We start from the raw sequence: 26,517 nt of genomic DNA, 5'->3' as shown, positions 1-26,517 counted from the left end.
TTAGGAAGGAGCGATTTAGTCTTCATTCGCCTTTCCTTAACGTTTAAAAAATATATATTCACGACTTTGTTTCTTTGCGGAAGTCGGGCTTCCGCCTTCGCGATGGGTTCTCACAGAGCCTCGACGGTGGAGAGCGAGAGAGAGGGGGGAGGAGGGGGTGGCGAGGAGGAACGGAACGCATCTCCAGAGGACGTCCACCATGGAGGCGCAGCGAGTTAATCCACGCGTGGCGCAGGAACCTGCTGAATTATCGCGGCGCGGGATGACGAGAGATGGCGACGGCTTGGGGAGGAATCCACGCGGCGGTGGATGGTGCACGGTTGATGATTATGATTGTGATTGATGATGATGAGGATTGATGATGATTGTGATTGATGATGAGGATTGATGATGATTGTGATTGATGATGATTGTGATTGATGGTTCATGATGATTGATGATTGTGATTGATGATGATGAGGATTGATGATGATTGTGATAGATAATGATGATGAGGTTGATGATGAGGTTGATGATGATTGTGATTGATTGATGATTGATGATGATGACCGAGTTTGACATTTTTACCGCGAGGTCACCCACACTCGTCGTGTATCGTCTCAACCCGTGACTCACGAAGTCCCACGCCAAATGAGATTCTCGGCGATTCCGAGGTCCTGGAGCCGTTCCCGGCGACCCGTCCACCCGCGGCACCGGTTCCGTTAATCCGGCCAGGGCGCTGGCCGCCACGGCCAGGGCTCGTGCGGCACACCGCCACCACGAGTGGCACACCGCCACCGCCACGGTTCGTGCGGCACACCACCACCACCACCACCGCCACCGCCGCCGCCGCCGCCACCGCCACCGCGCCGCCCTTCGCTGCCCGCCGCCCGCGGCGTCGACCTCCCGGCGCCGCTTTGATGTCCCCTCCCAATGTCGCCCTCGCTCATTTTTCACCGCCGGTACTTTACATTTGTATTATTATTATTCTTATTTTGAAAACGGGTCGTGGCGTGGGAACAATCGGGCGGGCGGGCGTGCGGGCGCTCATGCTCCTGGGCGAGTCGCCGGCACCGCGTGGAAGGGGGCTGCTGTTTGTCGGGGGGGGTGGGGGGGGTTGGGGGGGGTCTCACTTTGAGGGCGGGGGACTTGGGAGAAGCCGAAAGGGAGCTCGGGAGATGGAAACTGTCTGTTTAGTTTCAGGCCGGACACACCGCATGAGAACATTTCCGGGCCGGGGTCCGATAGATCCGCGGTGGCCGGCAAAAGGCTCACGTGCGTGCGTGCGTGCGTGCACACGCATATATCCACGTGCGCGTGCGTACGTGGATACGCGCGCAACGGAACTCCCTCCTCCACACAAAATAACAACATCACGCAGCGGGCCGTTTGTGTTTTGCGTTCGAAAAAACGCAACGCTGCGCTGTGCGCTAACCAGCGTGGTTAGCGCGCCAGTACGTCGGTGGCTAGATCGTCAACGTAGATTAGTGTGCGGGTAGGTACATTGGTGGGTAGGTACATTGGTGGGTAGGTACATTGGTGGGTAGGTACATTGGTGGGTAGGTACATTGGTGGTGAGGTACATTGGACAGTAGGTACATTGGTGGGTAGGTACATTGGTGGGTAGGTACATTGGTGGGTAGGTACATTGGAGGGTAGGTACATTGGTGGGTAGGTACATTGGTGGGTAGGTACATTGGTGCGTAGGTACATTGGTGCGTAGGGACATTGGAGGGTAGGTAGATTGGTGGGTAGGTACATTGGAGGGTAGGTAGATTGGTGGGTAGGTACATTGGTGTGTAGGTACATTGGTGGGTAGGTACATTGGTGGGTAGGTACACTGGTGGGTAGGTACATTGGTGGGTAGGTACATTGGTGGGTAGGTACATTGGTGGGTAGGTACATTGGTGGGTAGGTACATTGGAGGCTAGGTACATTGGTGGGGAGGTACATTGGTGGGTAGGTACATTGGAGGCTAGGTACATTGGTGGGGAGGTACATTGGTGGGTAGGTACATTGGTGGGTAGGTACATTGGTATGTCGGGCCCACGGCTGGCCTCAACGTTGGCCTAACGCTCCACGTGTGCCGGGTAAGGTCGGCATCTATTGGAACGCAGGTTGGCAGACAGGTTGGCAGGAGCAGTCACTCGCTCGTCACGCGTAGTCCAGCAAAGGAGCGTTGCGCCAACACGCGCCAACCTCTTGCGACGGCCTCCGCGTAAACTGCTCTTGGCTGCCGCACGCCGGCGTCTCGAGCGATTTTGTTTGATCCACGGATCACGTCGGAGGGGGTGGCGGGGGGGGGGCGACCACGGGCGAGGGTGGCGCCGCTCCTTCGAGGTTCCGCAGTCTCTCTCACTTCGAACGTCCATCGCCAGACCCAAGTGAGCGCAATTCCACTGCGGGGGTTTCCGCATCGAGACGGGAGGTGGCGGGGGGGGGGCGACGCGCGTCCAGAAGAAGAAGTGAGAGTCGCACGAGACGATGCCGAACAGGGCACGGCAAGAAAGGTTCTCGCTCTCTCTTTCGCTCTCTCTCTCTCACTCTCTCTCTCTCGCTCTCTCTCTCTCTCTCCCTCTCTCTCTCCCTCTCTCTCTCGCTCTCTCTCTCGCTCTCTCTCTCTCTCTCCCTCTCTCTCGCTCTCTCGCTCTCTCTCGCTCGCTCGCTCTCTCGCGCTCTCTCTCTCTCACTCTCTCTCACTCTCTCTCTCTCTCGCTCTCTCTCTCGCTCTCTCGCTCTCTCGCTCTCTCGCTCTCTCTCTCTCCCTCTCTCTCGCTCTCTCGCTCTCTCTCACTCTCTCTCGCTCTCTCGCTCTCTCGCTTTCTCGCTCTCTCTCGCTCGCTCTACGTCCGGCTCCGGCAAGCAGCCGCCGGGACGTCGACGCCGGGACGCCGGTGCGGGGGGCCCCCCCCCAGCCGGAGAGAGCGCCGCTAATCTGTAACTCTCGCGTGCCCGCGCACACAAAGCCCCCCCCCCCACCACCTACCCCCCCCCCCCGTTGGAGGCCCGCCCACTCGTTTGGGGCCAACATTCAATGGCAGGAAGTCAGCAGAATAAGAAAATTATTCAAGTGAAGCGAGCGAGCAGCGGGCGGGTTACACAAGCCACGCCAGCGGTTATCAGCCGCACAACCCCCTCCCAGCCAGAGTCAACACGGCACGGGCTGCCGTGAGTTACAACACGCCACAGGCTGCCGTGTTACAACACGCCACGGGCTGCCGTGTGTTACAACACGCCACAGGCTGCCGTGTTACAACACGCCACAGGCTGCCGTGAGTTATAACACGCCACGGGCTGCCGTGTTACAACGCGCCACGGGCTGCCGTGTTACAACACGCCACAGGCTGCCGTGAGTTACAACACGCCACGGACTGCCGTGCGTTATAACACGCCACGGGCTGCCGTGTTACAACACGGTACGGACTGCCGTGTTACAACACGCCACGGACTGCCGTGTGTTATAACACGCCACGGGCTGCCGTGTTAAAACACGGTACGGACTGCCGTGTTACAACACGGTACGGGCTGCCGTGAGTTACAACACGCCACGGGCTGCCGTGAGTTACAACACGCCACGGACTGCCGTGAGTTACAACACGCCACGGGCTGCCGTGAGTTACAACACGCCACGGGCTGCTGTGTGTTATAACACGCCACGGGGTGCCGTGTTACAACACGGTACGGGCTGCTGTGTGTTACAACACGCCACGGGCTTCCGTGTGTTACAACACGCCACGGGCTTCCGTGTGTTACAACACGCCACGGGCTGCCGTGCGTTACAACACGCCACGGACTGCCGTGTGTTATAACACACCACGGGCTGCCGTGAGTTACAACACGGTACGGGCTGCCGTGAGTTACAACACGGTACGGGCTGCCGTGCGTTATAACACGCCACGGGCTGCCGTGAGTTACAACACGCCACGGGCTGCCGTGAGTTACAACACGCCACGGACTGCCGTGTTACAACACGCCACGGGCTGGCGTGAGTTACAACACGCCACGGACTGCCGTGTTACAACACGGTACGGGCTGCCGTGCGTTATAACAAGCCACGGGTTGGTAATGTGGCTTTCCTAGATAAATAAGTAAATTATTGAGTATTATACCCAGGGCCCCCCCAGTGGCCTCCGTGGCTCGCCATTGGGTGAGCAAAAAAATTCAGCCCAAGATTTAAGAGTTCCCCCGGCCACCAACGAATAAAAAATAAATGCTTATTTTTATTTGACCAGGTGAAGGCCCGACTGAGCCATGCAGCTCTGCTTTTCAGAAGCGACGCGGCCACCACAAAATGAGAGCTCAAAAAAAGTGGCTTATCATCATCACGTTGAAATTTATAGCAAGGCAATTACTCTGAACGCACGGTTATAAAAATGTGGAGAGAAAACACCGGAGCACCCGGAGAAAAATCCACACGATCATGGGGAGAGAAACACCAAAAATATACAGCAGCAGGCACCTTCAGGGTCGGGATCGAACCCACGACCTCCTGCATACCAGGCGAGGTATTTAACATCTCACAACAGAGAGAGAGACACGCAAACACCAAATATACAAAAGGCACCTTCCGGATCGGGATCGAACCCACGACCTCCTGCATACCGGGCGAGGTAGTTAACATCTCCTAGCCACCGTGGCACCCAGTCGGCAAACAACCCAGGCTGCGGGAGGGGGGGGGGTCGTCTCTGTCCGATGACCTCACGCGAGAGGGCCTGCTGGCGATCTCATTAAACCCGCCCGTTGGGTGCGCACGTGCGCCCACGCCACCGGTTCCACGCGAACGTTAAACTCAATTTGGCACTCGAGCCGTCGCCGCCGCCGCCGCCGCCGCGGTTTTAAATTTTTTCCTCGCTCGGGGGGCCCCTTACTTAGGAGCGCGTGTCGAGAGAAACATCAGTTACTCCCCCACCCACCCCGAGGTCCGAGCGGGGGACATCTGCGTTGCGTCGCCGGGCAAGCGGCTGGGGGAAGGAGGCTCCTGGTTGCCACCCCCGCGGGCGACGCAACAAACCGGGGGAGGGAGCGAGCCGCGCCACACAGGGAGGGAGCGGGAGAGCTCCGTGCAAACGACGTCTTGCGTGGGCGCACGGCCGCACGCAAACTCACAAATGCCGGGGGAACTCTTTGCGCGGCTTGGGAGGGAGACTCGCGTATTGAAGTCAGCTCCCCCGACGAACGGACGTGTCCTGGTAGGACCTGGACAGGTGGCGACACGAGGGGAGGGGGGCGGACATCTGCAAAACAGGCGGCGGCCTACGTCAGGCTTTGTGCAGATTTCCTCTCGCGTTTGACGGCGCTTATCATCAACAACATCCGGCCCAGTTCTATCCACTGCTGGATGAAGGCGTCCCCCCCCCCCTCCTCCTTGTTGGGGCAAGTGCTGTTGGTGAGTAGCTGCACCTATGAAGGCCGGTACAGCACACGGCGGGGGGGGGGGAGCCATCACACCTAAGCAGCGCTGTTTTACACCGGGTACTCATTTGAGGCCGAGTCGACCTAGGGGAGGCCCAGGCCCGGTTCAGATAATCGTCACTGGTGATGGCCGCGAGCGAGAACCAACTCGGGTCGCCGGGTTCGTAGCAGAGCACGCTGACCGCTACACTACCGCTCCCCCCCCCCCACACACACACACAAACGAATACGCACGCACAGCTGCATATTAATAATCGGTATAAAAAAATAACAATAATTGCCTTTCCGTTGTTCCTCGGCAGATTGCATCTCAATATTTTAATAATCTGTTGTTTGGGAAAAGTTAAACGTGTTCTTTGTTTGAATTGGATGACTTTGTTACCACTGTTTACTGCAGGCAGTTACCCCCCCCCCCCCACCATTACGAACGAACAATAATGAAGGTGGGTGGGTAGTACAGGGACACACCAAGCTGCCAAGGCAGAGGTTGCTGGGTTCAAACTCTGGGGCTGGGTGCGTCGCTCTCGCTCGCTCTCAATCGATCGTCCGATCGATCCATACAAGAGCACGGATTAGACCAAAGCTGGACAAGTTCTTGCGGTCACAGCTGGGCCCAGGTCCCAACCTACCTCGCCACAGCGCCTGCTTGGAGCAGCCAGGGTAGATTGACGAACCGGCGCTCGCCAATTAATCTCACTCAACGGTGATCAGCCACCTCCTTATCGCTCTTCTATCGCTACTATCACGGGTTCCTGTTCCCGTGAGCTCCACTCATTGAGTCCGACAGCCATGTTGAGGACTCGGTCTGTACCAGACGCTCACCGTGCCGTCCCATCATCCGCGCCCACTCGCCCACACACTCGCCCACCCACTCTCAACACACTCGCCCACTCACTCACTCGCGCACTCGCCCACCCAATCACTCGCCCACTCGCCCACACACTCGCCCACCCACTCACTCACTCACTCGCCCACTCCCCTTACACTCGCCCACCCACTCTCAACACACTCGCCCACTCGCCCACACACTCGCCCACTCGCCCACACACTCGCCCACCCACCCACACACTCGCCCACCCACTCTCAACACACTCGCCCACCCACTCTCAACACACTCGCCCACTCGCCCACACACTCGCCCACCCGCCCACACACTCGCCCACCCACTCTCAACACACTCGCCCCCACACACTCGCCCACCCACTCACTCGCGCACTCGCCCACCCAATCACTCGCCCACTCGCCCACACACTCGCCCACCCACTCTCAACACACTCGCCCACTCGCCCACACACTGGGTTCACACCTTCCAGATTCTTCCCCCGTGCTCTGCTTCCACCCTGGAATTCTCTCCCAAAGCTCGTGGACAATTAAAAATTACACCAACGCAGTCGCAGGGTCCGGGGATTGAACCCGCGGCCTCCTGCGTACCGGGCGAGGGGTGGGGGGGTAACGGTCTCGTTGGGTGGCGCGGTGCCGTTGAGAGTTCCACGTCGATCGTCACGGCACGTGGCGTCACGGCACGTGGCGTCACGGCGGAGACAGCAGCGCAATCGCGGGGACGTTGGGGGGAGAGGGGGCGGCGGAAGGGAACTAGATTTTGAAAATGTAACATAGTGGAACGAATGAGAAGACACCGTGGTTGCATTATATTCCACTCGGCCGTTAATGTGTTCCACATACCGCCGATTTCCGTCGTAAGTAAATATAAATAAAGATTTCCCACCCCCTCTCCCTCCCCCGGTGTAGCCCTAAACAGGCTGTGGGGTCAAGTGCTGTTAGCGGAGTAGCACCTTTGAAGGCTCGTCTCCCCAGTGGCGATGTTTACACACCGCACCAGGTACAAGTTTGAGGCTGAGTCGACCTAGGGGAGGCCTAGGACCGGTTCGGATAATCGTCACCGGTGTTGGCCGTGAGCGGGAACCGAACGCAGGTCGCCGGGTTCGTAACGCAGCTCGCTAACCGATGCACCACTGCTCCCCACATACACACACAACAACTGCCATTCGCCACTAAGTGGCGGTGACGTCACCACAATGCTTGTGCCATACACACACACACAAACATACACACACACACAAACATACACACACACAAACATACACACACACAAACATACACAACAACAACCGCCATTCGTCACTAAGTGGCGGTGACATCACCACGACGCTTGTGCCAGGTCATGTGCACCTTGAGGCCACGTGAAGTGTCGAACGCCCACTGGCAGGAGGTCACGGGGCAGACCCAGGTACCACGGGTCGACTGACTGAGATGACCGAGATGACTGGCTGATGCACCACCTGTGCCCCCTACTGTGCCAACCTGCTGTGCTTTAGCCACGCGGCGCTCCGCTCATTGTTGTGAGCGTCGCTCCTCCGCCCTCCGTTGTTGTTGGAGGGCGACTGCCTCCAACTGCCCAGTAGCGTCCTTCACGAGCCTCCTCCACAGAGGCCGATCTTGACACCGCTGGTACAAGTCATCGGCAAGTTCACTCAGCTCCACGTCCTCCTGTACCACATCACTCCAACTCTTCTCTAGCCCGTGCCGCGCCCGTTTAGTCCCCTCGATCCGGCCGAACAAAAGCTGTTTCGTCATGCGGTGTCCTGGCATGCGGGCTACATGACCCAGCCAACGCAGCCTTGCCTGCCGGAGGAGCTCAGCGATGGGACTTTGCCCAGATCTTTCAAGGATTTGTGAGCTCCTCACACAATCCAGCCTGGTTAAACCCAGGATCCATCGTAGGCAATCCAGCCTAAATGTTTCTAACCGGCACAGACACACACACAGACAAACACACACACACAGACAAACACACGCACACACACACACAGACACACACACAGACAAACACACGCACACACACACACACACGCACGTGGACAAGCGCAGGCTGCGAGATAGAATTGTGCCCACGTCACCCCATGATAGTGCGGGAGAATAAACAGCTACAGATGTAAAAACTAACATAAGAGAGACTTGAGAATCAGAAACATTCGCACTCACGCAACCACACACACACACAAAGACCTCCCGTATAGCCTTAAGAGACTGTTGGGGCAAGTGCTGCGAGGGAGCGGCACCTCTGAAGGCCGACACGGCGCAACGATGTGGCCAGCACCACGTCCGGCCGCCTTCTCAATGTTGATTGGTGACAACAGAAACAACAACCACCGCCATTTGCAATCAAGTGGCGGTGACGTCACCACGGTGCCCGTGCCAGGCCAGGTGCGCTTTGAGGCCAAGTGAAAGTGTGGAAGCCTCGCTGGCAGGAGGAGGTCACGGGACGGACCCAGCAGGTTCCATGGGATGACCCACTTGAGATGACTGGCAGATGCACCACCAGCCGTGCCCCCTGCTGTGCCAACTCGCTGCGTTTTAGCGGCCCGGCAGGAGGACACGCACGCACAAACGCGCACAATGGCACACACATAAAGGGGCGGACACACACACCCATTTCCTCTGCCTTCCATTAAGCCTCGCGTCCAAATGGAACTATTCTGGTATCTGACGACATCCCGGCAAACGGAGAGCTTTCTGCTTGGGTCAATAAAGGGTGCAGCTTACTGGCACACACGCACGCGTACACAGACACGCACGTGTACACACACACATGTACACACACACATACACACGTACGCGTACACACACACACACGCACGTGTACACACACACGTGCACGTGTACACACACACACGCACGCATACACACACACGCACGTGTACACACACATGTGCACACACACACGTACACACGCACGCGTACACACACACACGTGTACACACACACGTGTACACACACACGTACACACGCACGCGTACGTACACACGCACGCGTACACACACATGTTACTAGCTTTTAAAAGTCAAAGAGTCTCCCCCACGTGTCCGCCATCGTTGTCAACGTGGCCTGGGACCTTCTCCAGGCGGTCTCCAAAGCCTGGAGGAGGCGGCACATTTCTCGTGGGGTTGTTGCAAATTCTCAGAAGTTTAAACTTTTTTCTTTTAAGCACCCTGTATATAATCAATGCACAGCGTCATGGAATGCTGCTCGCACGAATGACGCCATACAAAATGAAAGTATTATTGTTAAGGTCTGTGGGGGTCCTATGTCTGACCGGCACCAGTAAAAAGTGCTAACACACGTTAACACTTCAACAATTATCCAAGCTCTGCGTTCCTATCTTGGTATGCTTGACCAACACCAAACCGCGAGTGTTTACACGTGAGAGGGAACCGGAGTACCCGGAGACAAACCTCCCCGCGGGGGGTAACGATCTCCCCCCCACCCCCGCCCCTCACCGTGACCTCACACAGCACCTCCGGATGTCACGCGCGTCCGAGAGGATATCGTCATCTTGGCCACGAACTGATCGTTGGGGTCGCCGCTCGCCGGGAAGGTCTTCAGCTCCTTGTCCAGCTGCTGGAGCTGCGTGCCCATGGCGGTGACGCTCTTCTGCACATTCTCCGTCGACACTGGCGGGCGGGCGGGCGGGCACAGCGATGGCGGGCGGGTGAATGCCGGATTTAAACGACGGCTGTCCGGTGATAACGCGGCAATGCCGCTATTGCAACCAAAACTATTTTTTTTAATTTTACCCGGTTAGGGCCCCACTGAGCTACATACAGCTCTTTTTTTTATCAGAAGCGACCTGTCCACGACAAATGACGGCTCAACGAAGGGGCTCCTCATCATCGTGTGCAAATGTATAGATGCAATACACCCTAAAACGTGCGACGTTGATTTTAAATGTGGAAGGAATAAACCGGAGGACCCTGCGGAAAATCCACGCGACCACGGGCAGAGAGACACACGCAAACTCCAAATATACAGACCTCCTGTATAGCAGGCGAGGTAGTTAACATCTCGCCCGGTAATACAAACTCCACACACTCACCAACTCGCTCAACAACAACCGCTATTCACTACTAAGTGGTGGTGACGTCACCACGGCGCTTGTGCCAGGCTATGTGCACTTTAAGGCCACGTGAAGTATTAAACGCAGGAGGTCACGGAACAGACCCAGTTGCCATGGATTGACTGAGACGACTAGCCGATGCACCATCTGTGCCAACTTGCTGCGTTTTATCCACCTGGCGCTCCGCTCGTTGTTGTGAGCGTCGCTCCTCTGCCCTCCGTTGTTGTTGGAGGGCGACTGCCTCCAACTTCCCAGCAGTGTCCACAGAAGCTGACCATGACACCGCTGGTACCGGTCATCGGCAAGTCCACTCAGTTCCACACTCACCGACTCACCTCGCACACTCACTCACACACTCGCATCCGTGAGATGCGAGTGTTCCCACTGCGCCGCTACAGCTGCCCTGCAGCCCACGTGACCGCTGCCTTACGCCGGCGGCGTTCAGAACGGCCGCATCTTCGCGGGAGAATTCACAATAGCAAAAAAATAAAAATCACAATATTAAAAAATATTGAAATAATAATCGAAGCCATTTGTCCACGTGGCTTTCTTACCACGCTCTATTTGTTCATTAGAAAAATTACGATGCTCAGTTCCAGACACACAGGCACAGTGTCACGCACGTGTCCTTAATGTAATAAAACGCCCTAATGTTGAGTCTAGACTGCTGCGCTTAATTAAACCCTCGCCTGCCTGAGACGGCCGGGTGGCTCTGGGGTGAGAGACGCCGACTCGACATGGATCCTGGGTTCTAATCTGGGCCGGCCGTAGACTCACACAGAGACCCGTAGACTCACACAGAGACCCGTAGACTCACACAGAGACCCGTAGACTCACACAGAGACCTGTAGACTCACACAGAGCCCATAGACTCACATAGAGACCCGTAGACTCACACAGAGACCTGCAGACTCACACAGAGCCCATAGACTCACACAGAGAACCGTAGGCTCAGAGCCCCATAGACTCACACAGACCCGCACACTCACACAGCGACCCGTAGACTCACACAGAGACCCACAGACTCACACAGCGACCCGTAGACTCACACAGAGACCCGTAGACTCACAGAGCGACCCATAGACTCACACAGCGAACCCATAGACTCACACAGAGACCCGTAGACTCACACAGAGACCCGTAGACTCACACAGCGACCCATAGACTCACACAGAGACCCGTAGACTCACACAGCGACCCACAGACTCACACAGCGACCCGTAGACTCACACAGAGACCCGTAGACTCACACAGCGACCCATAGACTCACACAGAGACACACAGACGGGGGGTTGCGATTGAACCGGGTTCTCAAGCCTAGCGAGTTGACGGTCTGCTCAGAGAAAACCTTTTCCAGGGCTCCCTCTAGAGGGGCGGCCCTGCCTCCAGCGGGGACGTGGCCAGCGGTTGCGGGTCTGCACCTTTAGACACCACCCACCCACAACAGGGGGGCCTGCTCAGCCCACTGTGTACAGGCGGCAGCCCCTGCGGATGCTCAATCCACTGCTGGATGAGGGCCTCCCCCGCGCCGTGGCCATGATGGGATTGTACTGGGGGGTGGGGAAGATGAATTTCTCAAGGAATATTTGCCCAATAAAATTGCAAGGTGGGGGGGGGGGGGGGTTGGAGGGGGGGGGCTGCACCATCACCCGTTGCGTATTTTTGCGTCTTCTCCGATTGGTCGAGCCGAATCGAACCCAACGGTCGTGGTGGGCGGAGAGAATCGATGGCTTCGACGAATCGGATGTCGCAGCTGCCCTGTCCACGCGTCCACCGCTCCTCCACCTCCCCCCCCCCCGTCCCCCTGCTCCTCGCGCTCTTCCACCGCAGCTGCTTCCTCCGAAATAAATAACCCCCTCTTCTTCCTCCTCTTCCTCCTCCTCCTCCTCCTCGCGCAGCGGGAGACGAGAACAATCAACAGGAAAGCTCGCGGACGAGGCTCGCTCTTCCGTAGGCCCCGGACAGGCCCCGGGCAGGCCCGCGGGCGACTCGGCAAAACGGGGGGGGGGAGGAGGCAACTACTCTACCCCCTCCCCCACATCCCCCCCAACCCCCACCTTCCCGCCCCCCCCCACGGCAAGTGGAGGTTCCCTAGAGAACGGTGGGAAAGCCCTCCCAACGCCACGACGGCTTTGCTGCTGCTGCTGCTGCTGCCCCTCCTTCCGCGGAGAGGCGAGGCCAACGACAATGACGGCCGCCTCCAGCGGTGGCGACGCTCCTCGCGAGCCGTCACCCGCGGTGGCCTGAGGGGGCGCTCGTCTGAACAACCGGCGACGTAGCTCGGCGGGCATTGCCCCGCTGGCGAAGTGAAAACGAGTTTAGTTTTTAGTTAAGAGGAGCCCGCCGCGCGCGGGTGACGGTGCGGCCGCCACGCAGGTTCCCGCGGAGTTCCCGCTGCTTCCCGTAGATTTCCGCATGTTCCCGTGCCTTCCCGCTGGTTTCTGTAGGTTCCTGTAGGTTCCCGTGCCTTCCCGTGCGTTCCCGCGGAGTTCCTGCACGTTCCCACCTTTGGCCGCCATCTCGACGCTGGCGATCTCGCTCGTGAACCTCGCGATGTCCGGGTGCTTCTCCTCGCACAGCCGAGCCAGGAAGTGCAGCAGCGTCTGGGACTGGTCATGTGACTTCGTGTCCTTCAGCTGCACGCACAGCGACGACGACGACAACAGACAAAGATCCCCCGTATAGCCTTAACAGACTGTCGGGGCAAGTGCTGTTAGCGAGCACTTATGAAGGCTGGCACGGCACACGAGTGGGTGTGTGGCCAGCACCGCGCCCGGCCGCCTTTGTCTCCCCAGTGGCGATGTTTACTACACACCGCACCAGGTACTCATTTGAGGCCGAATCGACCTAGGAAAGGCCCAGGACCGGTTCAGACAATCGTCGCCGGTGTTGGCCGTGAGCGGGAATCTCGTCGTACCCCACGCGTCCCTCCGTGTCTCACGGTAGTCTACACCGCATCACGTAGCACGTGGGCCCCCCCACGTCGGGCGCGCCCCAAGCTCGTCGCATCCCATGTCTCAATGTCCCCGTCGCCTCTCCGTCGAGTCCACGCCCTCGTCCGCGACGTCGCCCGCTCACCCGCTTCAGGAAGGAGAACTGGAAGCCGTGGGCTCCGGCGTTGCGCGAGCCGGCGTTCATCACGTTCCCCACGAGCAGCACGAGCTCCAGGAGGCACGCCAGCCCGGCGCTGCGCCGCACCTCGTCGCACGCGGCGCTCACCGCCACCATGGCCGGGCTCAGCGCACCGGCCTGCTCCGCCAGCTGCAGGCGCAGGAGGATGGCGGCGAGGCGCGGGCGCAGGCGCGGCACCGAGCCGATCTGAGCCGGGCGGGGGCGGGGGGGGGTGGGGTACGGACAGAGACGACGACGTGAACGTTACGGCTGCGGTCATCATGTCCCAACGCTTCGCCACCCTCCCCCCACCCCCGGCGTGCTGGCAAGCTCCTTCAGGGACCGAGCAGCGTCCGTGTGCGTTGCGTGTGCGTTGCGTGTGCGTTGCGTGTGCGTTGCGTGTGCGTTGCGTGTGCGTTGCGTGTGCGTTGCGTGTGCGTTGCGTGTGCGTTGCGTGCCTGCGCGTAGCGGTTAGCGTGGCTGCGCTACGATCCCGGCGACCCGAGTCCGATTCCCGCTGGCGGCAGACACCGGTGACAATGATCTGAACCGGTCCTGGGCCTCATCCAGGTCGACTAAAACAAATACCCGGTGGAGGTGTGTAAACATCGCCACTGGGGAGACAAAGGTGCTGGCCACCCACCCCCTCGTGTGCCACAGTGCCGGCCTTCACAGGTGCTACTCGCTAACGGCACTCGCCCCAACGGTCCGTGAAGGCTACGCGGGGGATCTTTATCTTTGCCCGCCGCTAAGCCGGTAAGGCAGCGGTGGCGTGATGCTTCCGGGGCCCCGAGCCGCTTTTCCCCGTTTCGCGACGGCCGATTTTGCCATCGTTTCCCGAGGCTTAATCACAGCGGGGCTCGAACCCCGGGTCACCGGCCCGGCGCGCGTTCACCGGCGAGAGGCACCCACCACCACGGCGAACTGCTCCGGCTCGCACATCTCCTCGAAGTCATCGCGCATCTGCATGAGCGACGCCAGGTGGTCCGGTTCCGGCAGCTGCTTGATGAGATTCTGCGAGCGGCACGGCGATCACGTGGGGGGGGGGGGGGGGTAGTACTGAGTCACGGACACAGCCACCCGCCAGAGCGATCGACGCGTCGTTGGGCCGTGCGGGAACACCGTCCCCGTCGCGACGCACACCGCAATCAGAATGTTGACTTGAGACTGCAGAAAGAATCCGATGAGCTGCGAAGCTCTTTTTCGCAGGCGTCCAGTCAACAAGCGGCAATACAAAAAAACACAATGTGAGTTCAAAGTACGGCAAAGGTAAACAAATCGCTAAACGAATATACAAATTAAACTAAACTATTTTTATTTGACCAGGTGAAGCCCACCGAGCTATTCGCTTCTTTTTCACAAGCGACGTGGCCACAAATGACCGCTCTTATCATCACGTGGACATTTACAGCAGCCAAATAATCGAAATGAACGCCCTACAAAGCGTCCTGCTGGAGTAAAATTTCAGCGTGGCGGTCGTCTTCTGAGAGATCCAAACTTTCGAATTCCATAGCAGCCCAACGATCGAATCTAAATAACCTGAAAGTGTCCTCTGCCCCGTGCCGACGACAGCCGCTCGTGAGAGAGGCCTTTGAAGCCTGCCTGGACCTGGGGCAGGGAGTGGCGGGGACAGATGGCTGTGGGGGGTGGGGGCGGTAGGGGGAGGTTGGTGGGGGGGGGGTGTGCAGGTCTCACCTGCACCATGGACTCGGTGAGATTCTCCTCGTCCACGGAGAGAACGGCGTTCTTGATGTCCACGTAGGACATCTTGAACGAGCCCAGGAAAATGGCTGCCGAGACAAACGCGCGCACGCTCACGGCGGAGATCCCCCCCCCCTCCCCCCCGCTGAGCGGTCAGCGAGCGGCCCGTTAACCCCCCTCCCGTTCCGAGACGTCTCCAAGTCGCAGGGTGGGGCGGGCGGGCGGGCGTCCCGTTCACCGCCGAGCGGTTAGGCGGTCAATTATATTTAGAGAGGCGTGTCAGCGGCGGCGTTGTTTTGAAAGACGTCGTTACTCAGGGAACCGGAGCGACACGACTCTACAACAGCTGGCGCCAAACTGTGCCGCACGCCCTCCCCCGCGTGGCCGATTCCGTTCCGATGACGTACGTGTGTACCCGCCCTCCCACGTACGTCATCGGAATGGGAAAGTTGTTCGGGACGGGACGGACGGCGCACGAGAGAGGTGGGTGGTCAGCACCGTGCCTGCCCGACAATGATGCGTACTAATTTAAGGTTTAGTTAACCTAGGGGAGGCCCAGGACCGGGTACTAATTTAAGGTTGAGTTGACCTAGGGGAGGCCCAGGACCGGTTCAGATAATCGTCACCGGTGTTGGCCGTGAGAGGGAATCAAACCCGGGTCGCCAGGTTCGTAGCGCAGCGTAGCGCTAACCACGACACTACCGCTCCCCACAAACGCACACACACACACGCAGAGACGCTATCAGCACTGAGGGTGAATGGTTTTGCACTGTTCCAGAGTCTGGAGAAGCGGTGAGGCTTTGCTTGAGGAAATTAAATAAATAACTCCTCCACAAAAAACTTATTTTAGTTTCTTACACAACCCACAGGCCGCACGACCTTCTGGGACGACGTCTTATCAGCGGCATTGATTGCGGACAAGCAACACTCTGGACGGGATTCAACATTCACTGTCTCATCAGCAGAGCCAGGCTACTCGCTTAAACAAACGCTTGTTTGTAATGAAACCAAGGACGCCGATAAGATTAACTCCCGAAAGGCCGTGCGGCCGACAGATTGCAAAAAACGATACTTACATTAACACGAGTAAATTATTCTTTATAGTAAATAACCCTTTTACATATTTTTTTATGTCCATAGACAAACATGGGAAGGCGTTATTTACTCTGTTATTATTATTATTAACATCCTCCATTGGGCTTCATGATTATTCTGGGTCAAGTAGAGGTTATGTGAGTGTGTTAGGTCGCGCGGAGGTCAGAGCGCTCAACTCGTGGACATCAAGGTCACGAGTTGGAATCCCGGCGACCTCCCCTCCCCTGTGCTCCCCTCCCTCCCTCCCCTCCCCACCGCTACCCCCCCTTCCTCCCCTCCCCTCACCTCCCTCCCCTCTACGGCTTCGAATCTCTCCGAGCTCAGAGTGCACGGCTGGGCCGCTGTACCCCGCACCCAAACCGGCGTGCCTTCGCTTCTCTCCTTCCCGTCGCCTCGTCCTCATTGCCCGCACGGCGTGCCCGTTTGTTCATTTTGTGAACGACGCTCATTTTTTGTTGTTCTTTGCGCGTCAAGTTTGAATCCGCACCGCCGTCGTTCCGCGCCGACGGCACCACCGGTTCTTCACTTGCAAACCTAGCCGTGTAGCTGGCTACACGGGACGTTCCGGAATCGCGGCGAGGCTTACACAGGTTCTGCGCCGCCTTGGGGTCCAGGACCTTCAGCTCTTTGACCTTCTTCCTCTGCGTCAGCAGCTTATTGCCCTCCGTGTCATCATCTTTCTTTCCTGCCGAAGCCAAACGAGAACGCCGCGAGCCGTTAGCATTTACACCTCCGTGGGTGGCATCGTCGTCATCATTGTCATCAGTCATCGTCGTCATCATCGACGTCATCATCGACGTCATCGTCGTCATCGTCATCATCGTCGTTGTCACAGTCATCTTTGTCGTCCTCGTCATCATCATCGTCGGCAGTCATTGTTATCGTCATCATTAGTCATCATCATCGTCACCATCGTCATCATTGTCGCCATGTGGCCACGCCAAGGTGCCAGCTACGATGTTCCCCATCGTTTCTCTCTTGCGGTCGGCAAAGGGCAGCGGAGTAAAAAAAAATGCAGACGCTCATTGTTTTACTGTACATCTATGCTGTGCCGCGTCCACGCTCCCGGCCTCCGCCAGCCCACGCGGTTGACCAGCGCGGTATAGTAAGGTCAAGCAACGAACCCCGTCGTGACCCACACGGCCGTGGGGAGGCCCTCGTCCTAGTTCAGTAGTGGAGTCGTAACGAGGGCTGTTGGGCGACTTTGACGCCAGTGAAGTGATAACGACGAGACAATACAAACAGAGAAGACAATACAAACAGAGAAGACAATACAGAGAAGACAATACAAACGGAGAAGACAATACAAACAGAGAAGACAATACAAACAGAGAAGACAATGCAAACAGAGATGACAATACAAACAAGAAGACAATACAAACAAGAAGACAATACAAACAGAGACTACAATACAAACAATAAGACAATACAAACAGAGAAGACAATACAAACAGAGAAGACAATACAAACAGAGAAGACAATACAAACAGAGACGACAATGCCAACAGAGAAGACACTACAAACAAGAAGACAATACAAACAGAGAAGACAATACAAACAAGAAGACAATGCAAACAGAGAAGACAATGCAAACAGAGAAGACAATACAAACAGAGAAGACAATACAAACAAGAAGACAATACAAACAAGAAGACAATACAAACATAGAAGACAATACAAACAGAGAAGACAATACAAACAGAGAAGACAATACAAACAGAGAAGACAATACAAACAGAGAAGACAATACAAACAGAGACGACAATGCCAACAGAGAAGACACTACAAACAAGAAGACAATACAAACAGAGAAGACAATACAAACAAGAAGACAATGCAAACAGAGAAGACAATACAAACAAGAAGACAATACAAACAGAGAAGACAATACAAACAAGAAGACAATACAAACAAGAAGACAATACAAACATAGAAGACAATACAAACAGAAGACAATACAAACAGAGAAGACAATACAAACAGAGAAGACAATGCCAACAGAGAAGACACTACAAACAAGAAGACAATACAAACAGAGAAGACAATACAAACAAGAAGACAATGCAAACAGAGAAGACAATACAAAGAGAGAAGACAATACAAACAGAGCAGACAATACAAACAGAGAAGACAATACAAACAGAGAAGACAATACAAACAGAGAAGACAATACAAACAGAGAAGACAATACAAACAAGAAGACAATACAAACAGAGAAGACAATACAAACAAGAAGACAATACAAACAAGAAGACAATACAAACATAGAAGACAATACAAACAGAAGACAATACAAACAGAGAAGACAATACAAACAGAGAAGACAATGCCAACAGAGAAGACACTACAAACAAGAAGACAATACAAACAGAGAAGACAATACAAACAAGAAGACAATGCAAACAGAGAAGACAATACAAAGAGAGAAGACAATACAAACAAGAAGACAATACAAACAGAGAAGACAATACAAACAGAGAAGACAATACAAACAAGAAGACAATACAAACATAGAAGACAATACAAACAGAGAAGACAATACAAACAGAGAAGACAATACAAACAGAGAAGACAATACAAACAGAGAAGACAATACAAACAGAGAAGACAATACAAACAAGAAGACAATACAAACAGAGAAGACAATACAAACAAGAAGACAATACAAACAAGAAGACAATACAAACATAGAAGACAATACAAACAGAGAAGACAATACAAACAGAGAAGACAATACAAACAGAGAAGACAATACAAACAGAGAAGACAATACAAACAGAGAAGACAATACAAACGGGGAAGACAATAGAAACAGAGAAGACAATACAAACAGAGAAGACAATACAAACAAGAAGACAATACAAACGGTGGCACAAACCCCCGCCCCAGCGAGGTAACCCTTTCCCATTCCGATGACGTACGTTATCGTTTTTTCTTCTGAATCCATTCCCGATGATGTGAGGTGTTGTACGTCGTCAAAACGAACCCGGAAGAAAAACCGAGACTAAATATCTTCATCGGTACCAAGGCTCGCCACGAAGCCGCGCGGGAGGGGCGTGCGGCACAGTTTGGCGCCAGTTACCGTCGAGTTGCGGTGGTCGTGCCCCTACGGTTGTCTGCGGCGAGTGACGACGTCTATAAAAACAACGGCGCCGCCGCCGCCACGTCTCCTCGAAATTTAAATTAAAACGCCGAGCCGCCCACGGCGTTCCCGAGATTCGGCGGTGAACGTTCGGTTCCCGCTCACGGCCAACACCGGTGACGATTATCCGAACCGGTCCTAGGCCTCCCCTAGGTCGACTCAGCCTCAAACGAGTACCCGGTGCGGTGTGTAAACATCGCCACTGGGGAGACGAGCCTTCAAAGGTGCTACTCCGCTAACAGCACTTGACCCCACAGCCTGTAACGTGCAGGCACCTCGGGACGGGAGAGGGGTTAGTTCGGCAGCATTTGGGGAATCGCAGCCCGATTCAAGAGAAGCGATTCTGTTTGCGCCCTCGTTTTGCACGTCTCAATTTCGCGTTTTTTGCTCTCGCGCGTCACCGTCGCGCGTCACCGTGCGTCACCGAACATTCGCGCGCGCTACGATCATCTTCAGCAGGCAGCCATGGGGCCAGTCCGCTGCTCCTCTCGTGATCCTGCGATGCAATAATCCCGCCGAGCGCCGGCGCACCGCCTGGCTTCGTCGCTCCGTCTCCACGGTGGACGGCCTCTGGGATTGCTCCGTTCCGGAACGCACGTCCCCAACAGGACGCTCGGGGGCGCACAGGACACAAAGACAAAGATCCCCCCCCCCCCGTGTAGCCTTAACAGACTGTTGGGGCAAGTGCTGTTAGCGAGCAGCAGCAGCAGCCACCATGGCCGGCACTGTGGCCTCTGTCTCCCCAGTGGCGATGTTTACACATCGCACCAGGTACTCGTTTCAGGTAATCGTCACTGGTGGTGGCCGTGGGAGGGAATCGAACTTGGGTCACCGGGTTGGATAGTGCAACGCGCGCTAACCGCTATGCCAGCACGCTCCTCGCAGGACACACTCACGCAGGACACACACACACTCATGCAGGACACACGCACACTCACGCAGGACACACACGCAGGACACACACACACACACGCAGGACACACACACACTCATGCAGGACACACACACACACACACGCAGGACACACACACACTCATGCAGGACACACACACACTCATGCAGGACACACACACGCTCATGCAGGACACACACACGCTCACGCAGGACACACACACACTCACGCAGGACACACGCACACTCACGCAGGACACACGCACACACTCACGCAGGACACACACACGCTCACGCAGGACACACGCACACACTCACGCAGGACACACACACGCTCACGCAGGACACACGCACACACTCACGCAGGACACACACACACTCACGCAGGACACACACACGCTCACGCAGGACACACACACGCTCACGCAGGACACACACACGCTCACGCAGGACACACACACACACACGCAGGACACACGCACACACTCACGCAGGACACACACACACACACGCAGGACACACGTACACACTCACGCAGGACACACACACGCTCACGCAGGACACACACACACTCATGCAGGACACACACACGCTCACGCAGGACACACACACACTCACGCAGGACACACACACGCACGCACAGGACACGCGCACGCTCACGCAGGACACACACAAAAATCAGGAACCCTGAAAGCGCATCACGAAACTGCAACGTGCACATTTCCGGAAGCGTCGAATCCAAAGCAAAAAAAAAACACTCGGACGCTGGAAATAACGAACGCAAACATAAAAACAAAAACAAAGGCCAAAATCGGAAAGCGGCGGGCGGCGTCGAGTGCCTGCCGCGTATCCTGTTGTCGCTCGGTGCCTTCGCAAAATAGCGCCGAGCGACAACGCGGAGGGCTGACGCGAGACGCGGGGCGGATCTGGGGAGATGCGGGACGGGTCTCGGGACACACCGGGGCGGATCTCGGGAGACGGTGACAACGCTGTCGTCCGTTCCCCCGCTCGTTGTTCGCGGTTCGAATGCCGCGGCCGCCCCCGGCAAATACTGCCGTGCGCGTATTAACCGCGGTGGTAACGGTGATAATAATACCACCGGGCGCCGTCCGCCTCGCTCGCGGTTAACGTTAAAGATCCCCGTGACGTCGCTCGCAAGAGGCAGGCCCTCGCGGTGCCGCCATCCAAGTTTGAGAGGTTTCGCCGCAGATTTCTCGACGGCGGGAATCTACGAAGCGATTCCAGAACCCTGCCGCGAAAAGAGTCACGAGACTCGGCGAGGCTTCCCCCCCACCCCCCGCGAGGGTAACGCAAACATGAAACAGGAGGTGTATTTTGTATTTTAAAAATGTTAAGCACGATTAACAAATATAACCATGGGGCGGCTGAACCTCACTGCGCCACGGGACGCTGGGAATGCCGCGCGTGGCCTGGGACAGGCGACGGGCCGCTTCGGAGGCGCGAAACGGCGGCCGCGTGCGTTCTTCCGCCGGCGGCAGCAGCAGCAGCAGCGTCGTGGTCGCGAGCAGCGCGGTCACGACGCGTACGGGAATCTCGCGGCCAACCGCGGATAATCGAGTCGCGGCGAACCGGCGAACTTTGGCGGGAACGGTCGAATTCGAGATGGGGAAAAAACACCCGCGATGGGCGAGGTGGTTTTGGAGTACCGCGAATGTTTCCGCTGTGCGAGAGACGAAGGGAAGGAACGAGACCGGATGACGGAGGCGGTGCATATGCGGGAAAACAAAACGTATGTGGGGGGAAACGGATGAGATGGTGCAAAAAGAGACAAACGCTCAAGCGCACGCTGTGAAAGGCAAGATCTCACAAACACGAGAGGGCCGCCACTCGCCACTCGGTGCCGGTGACGTCACCGCGGCGGTCGTGCCGGGCTAGGTGCGCTCTCTTTGAGGCGCAATACGGGACACCCCCGGCGACACGACAACAACGAACAACGTGGACGGAAACGTCGGACATGGCGCCGACCTCACGTGGACAAAATCGCACAAACACAACAACGCAGGACAACGCAAACACCAGGGACCTCTCGCCAACACCGCTAACTCGCAAAACACGACAACGCCGCATCAACAACAAGGCGGTGACGGTGGTCGTCGCAATCGCACGCGAGCGACAGAGAGCGAGAGAGCGGGAGGGAGAGCGAGCGGGAGGGAGGATGTGCGGGAGTCGTCACGCGCTCCGCGGGACCTCCGCTTCCCGCGCGTGCGTGCAGGATGTTTGCGACGCGCGCACGCGGACGCACGTGGCTGCGCGGGGACAATGAATACCACCACCACCACCCCACACGCCCCCCCCCCACCGCCCCACGTGCGTTTGTCCTGACTCCGCTAATTGGCGGATGTCGCTATAGCGAACCGCGCTCGTTAACCCGCCCGCCCGCCAGCCCGCCGCGTTGCGCTCCGAGGGAGATGCGACAGGTGGGCTGGGCATTGCTCACGCCGATAAATGTGCTGTTGTTCAAACCGGCAGCCGGCAGCCAAATAATCGCTCTTCCCGGGGAAATATTATTTCCGTCCGTGTGTTTTGTTCGCCGGACGGCTGTCCACACCGCTCCTGTTTACACAAACACGCCGCGTTGTGCCCACAGCCGGCCAGTTGGCTACCGCTCGTAAAGCTGCTGCGATCAATCGCTGGCCACTCGATCGTTCAGTCTCTGGGTCTCTAATTCAGTCTCTGGGTCTCTATTTAAGTCCAGTGGCCTATAAGTCTGCGGATCTTGATTCAAGTCTCTGGGTCTGTGGAGCAGTTTGTGGGTCTCCATGTAAGTTCAGCGGTCTATATTTAAATCTGCGGCTCCCTATGTGAATCTATAGCTATATATTTAAATATGTGGGTATCTAAGTCTATTGATCTCTCTTTAAATCCATGAGCCTACATGTGAATCCTTGGCAATATAAATAAACGTGGGTTTCTAAATCGACGGCACCACCCACAGCACCGACAGGGCATCATATTTACGGGGTTCTGTTTTGTTGTCGACAGAACAAAAACACCACATTGGCGGGAACGCAGCCGGACATAAACCCGGCCCCATCGTACGGAAACACGCGCGCACACGCGCATGCACACAAGCGTACACACGCGTACATACGCGCACACACGCGCGCACACACGCACACACACGTACACACGCGCACACACGCGCACACACGCGCAAACACGCACACACACGTGCGCACACACGTAACAATGATACACCAGTAATGACCTTTAGCAGGGTGTTGGGGGCAAGTGCTGTTAGCGAGCACCTATGAAGGCCGGCACTGCACACGAGGTGGTGGGTGGCCAGCACCACGCCCGGCCGCCTTTGTCTCCCCCAGTGGCGATGTTTACTACACACCGCACCGGGTACTCATTTGAGGTCGAGTCGACCTAGAGGAGGCCCAGGGACCGGCTCAGACATTCGTCACCGGCAATCGAACTCGGCTCGCCGGGTTCAATAACACACACACACACACTCGCACACAGACACAATTACACACACACACAATAACACACACACACACTCGCACACGGACACAATTACACACACACACAATAACACACACACACACAATAACACACACAGACACAATAACACACACACACACTCGCACACGGACACAATTACACACACACACACACAATTACACCCACACACAATAACACACACAGACACAATAACACACACAGACACACTCGCACACAGACACAATTACACCCACACACAATAACACACACAGACACAATAACACACACACACAATAACACACACAGACACAATAACACACACACACAATAACACACACAGACACAATAACACACACAGACACACTCGCACACAGACACAATTACACCCACACACAATAACACACACAGACACAATTACACCCACACACAATAACACACACAGACACAATAACACACACACACACTCGCACACGTGACTCGCACGTGTGCGCTCAAGTGCACACACGTGCGCTCACGTAAACTAACAACCGACTGATGGGCGTGGGAAGCCTTTCCCGCCCGCCCCGTGTTTGTTCCCGTCCCGTGGTATTTTGCGTCAAAGCGACCTCGCTTTTTAAGGGCCGCTCATCCTGTTGCGAACACGACAAGCGGATGTCCGCCACCCAGCAAGTGAAGTTACATTTTTTTGTTTTTTTTAAAATAAATTCCGATCCAGATTATCTGTCGGTAGCGATCGGAGCGATCGGCTCATGGGAAATTCTCCCAACCACGACGACGACGACGTGGAGACGGTCCCCACGGACCCCACGGACCCCCACGGAGCCCACGGACCCCCACGGTCCCCACGGACCCCCACGGACCCCCACGGACCCCACGGACCCCCACGGACCCCACGGTCCCCACGGACCCCACGGACCCCCACGGACCCCACGGTCCCCACGGTCCCCATGGACCCCACAGACCCCACGGACCCCACGGACCCCACGGACCCCACGAACCCCACGGACCCCACGGACCCCCACGGTCCCCATGGACCCCACGGACCCCACGGACCCCACGGACCCCAAGGATCCCCAAGGTCCCCACGGACCCCACGGACCCCACGGACCCCCACGGACCCCACGGTCCCCACGGTCCCCACGGACCCCACGGACCCCACGGACCCCACGGACCCCACGGACCCCACGCTCCCCAGGGCCCTGTTGTCAGATCAACGCCACCAAAGAGCAATCGACCAAAAGCAATGGCAGCAGGGGGGCAGATGGTGGGCGGGAGAAAGACGCACTGACGAGGGACGAGGAGGAGCGGGCGGCACGAGAGGAGAGATGAATGACAGCGAAACGTCGGCAACAGATGGGACGTGGTGACGACGACGACGACGACGACGGCGACGTAAGGTTGCCGCGCGGAGCGAGAGAGAGAGTGCGAGAGTCTCCGCGTGGCCCTGCGCGACGTGGGTAGACGGTGACGTGCGGCACAGGAGCGGACGAGTCGAGGGTTCCGTATCGGCAGGGTCTCTGGGTATCGGATGAGGGTTCTGTATTGGTCGCGCCGCGGCGGTCCCGTTTCATACCCCCCCCCACACACCCCCCGCCGATGCCGCGGTGACGCTTCCCGATACTTCCGCGGCTCGCGGAGTTTCCGGTAACATCTGTGCCGGCGGGAAAACAGCAGGGGAGGTGGCGGGGGGGGGGGGGGGGGGCTGGGGGGGGGGGCGCGTGGTTTACGTGGACGAGGGACACGTGCGGAGGACGCGGGGACGGACACGCGTGTCCGCTCGACGTGGCATTCTTTCACGGACGCAGGTGGGGGAGTCGACGTCCGGATTCCGGGGCATTTGGCACGCCGAGCGTTCCCGGCGTCCTCTCGGCGTGGGGTTAAGGCTATACGGGGGATCTTTGTCGGCGTGGGCGGGGCGACGAAAGTGGAGCGGGGGGGGGGGGGGACGGCCCCGACCGCCGTCGTCGGCTACGCGGGGCGCAAATCGCGGCTCGCAGAATCCAGGCGAGGCGGCGTGACGACCGCGCGCCCACCGGCTTGTGGAGGAGGGCGGAGGTGGCGGAAGGAGAAATTGTGCGCCCTCGTGGGGGGGCAGGGGGGCGGTGCGGGGGGAGCACCAAAGAATTTTGGGGGAATTTTGGTGAAGGCCCCAAAACTTCCCGCGCCCAGCAGCAGCAAACAGCAACAACAGCCACAACACGCGCGCACACGCACAGACACGCACAGACACGCACAGACACACGCACGTACGCAGACACGCTCAGACACACTCACACGCACAGACACGTGCACACGCACAGACATGCTCACACACAGAGACATGCTCACACACGCACAGACACACGCACACACGTACAGACACGCACAGACACACTCACACGCTCACATGCACAGACACGCTCAGACATGCTCACATGCACAGACACGCTCACACACACAGACACACTCACACGCTCACATGCACAGACACGCTCACACGCTGACATGCGCACAAAAGATAAAGATCCCCCGTATAGCCTTAACAGACTGTAGGGGCAAGTGCTGTTAGCGAGCACCTATGAAGGCCGGAACGGTACACGAGGGGGTGGGTAGCCAGCACCACGCCCGACCGCCTTTGTCTCCCCAGTGACGATGTTTTTTATCCACCGCACCAGGTACTCATTTGAGGCTGAGTCGACCTAGAGGAGGCCCAGGACCGGTTCAGATAATCGTCACCGGTGTTGGCCGTGAGCGGGAATCGAACCCGGGTCGCCAGGTTCATAGCGCAGCGCGCTAACCGCTACACTACCGCTCCCCACGC

At 57.0% G+C, this 26,517-nt stretch overlaps 1 protein-coding gene across 1 annotated transcript in view; it reads right to left on the bottom strand.

The window, feature by feature from the left end:
- Positions 1-26,517, bottom strand: part of LOC116955781 (protein diaphanous homolog 2-like) — a 78,389-nt gene that overhangs the window by 13,697 nt on the left and 38,175 nt on the right. Inside the window, exons 18-23 of the mRNA XM_076053377.1 lie at positions 16,800-16,898; positions 15,113-15,207; positions 14,330-14,431; positions 13,385-13,624; positions 12,813-12,942; positions 9,739-9,863 (exon numbers count right to left, since the gene is read on the bottom strand). Of these exons, the coding sequence (XP_075909492.1) occupies positions 9,739-9,863; positions 12,813-12,942; positions 13,385-13,624; positions 14,330-14,431; positions 15,113-15,207; positions 16,800-16,898 (791 nt within the window). The remainder of the gene's footprint in view (positions 1-9,738; positions 9,864-12,812; positions 12,943-13,384; positions 13,625-14,329; positions 14,432-15,112; positions 15,208-16,799; positions 16,899-26,517) is intronic.

The sequence above is a fragment of the Petromyzon marinus genome, chromosome 61 (assembly GCF_048934315.1).
Source record: "Petromyzon marinus isolate PM22_M1 ecotype Great Lakes invasive population chromosome 61, UKy_Petmar_22M1.pri1.0, whole genome shotgun sequence".
In the NCBI taxonomy this organism is placed as follows: domain Eukaryota; kingdom Metazoa; phylum Chordata; class Hyperoartia; order Petromyzontiformes; family Petromyzontidae; genus Petromyzon; species Petromyzon marinus.
Note: the sequence above shows the minus strand (reverse complement) of the source record. Positions and strands in the feature narration are given on the sequence as shown.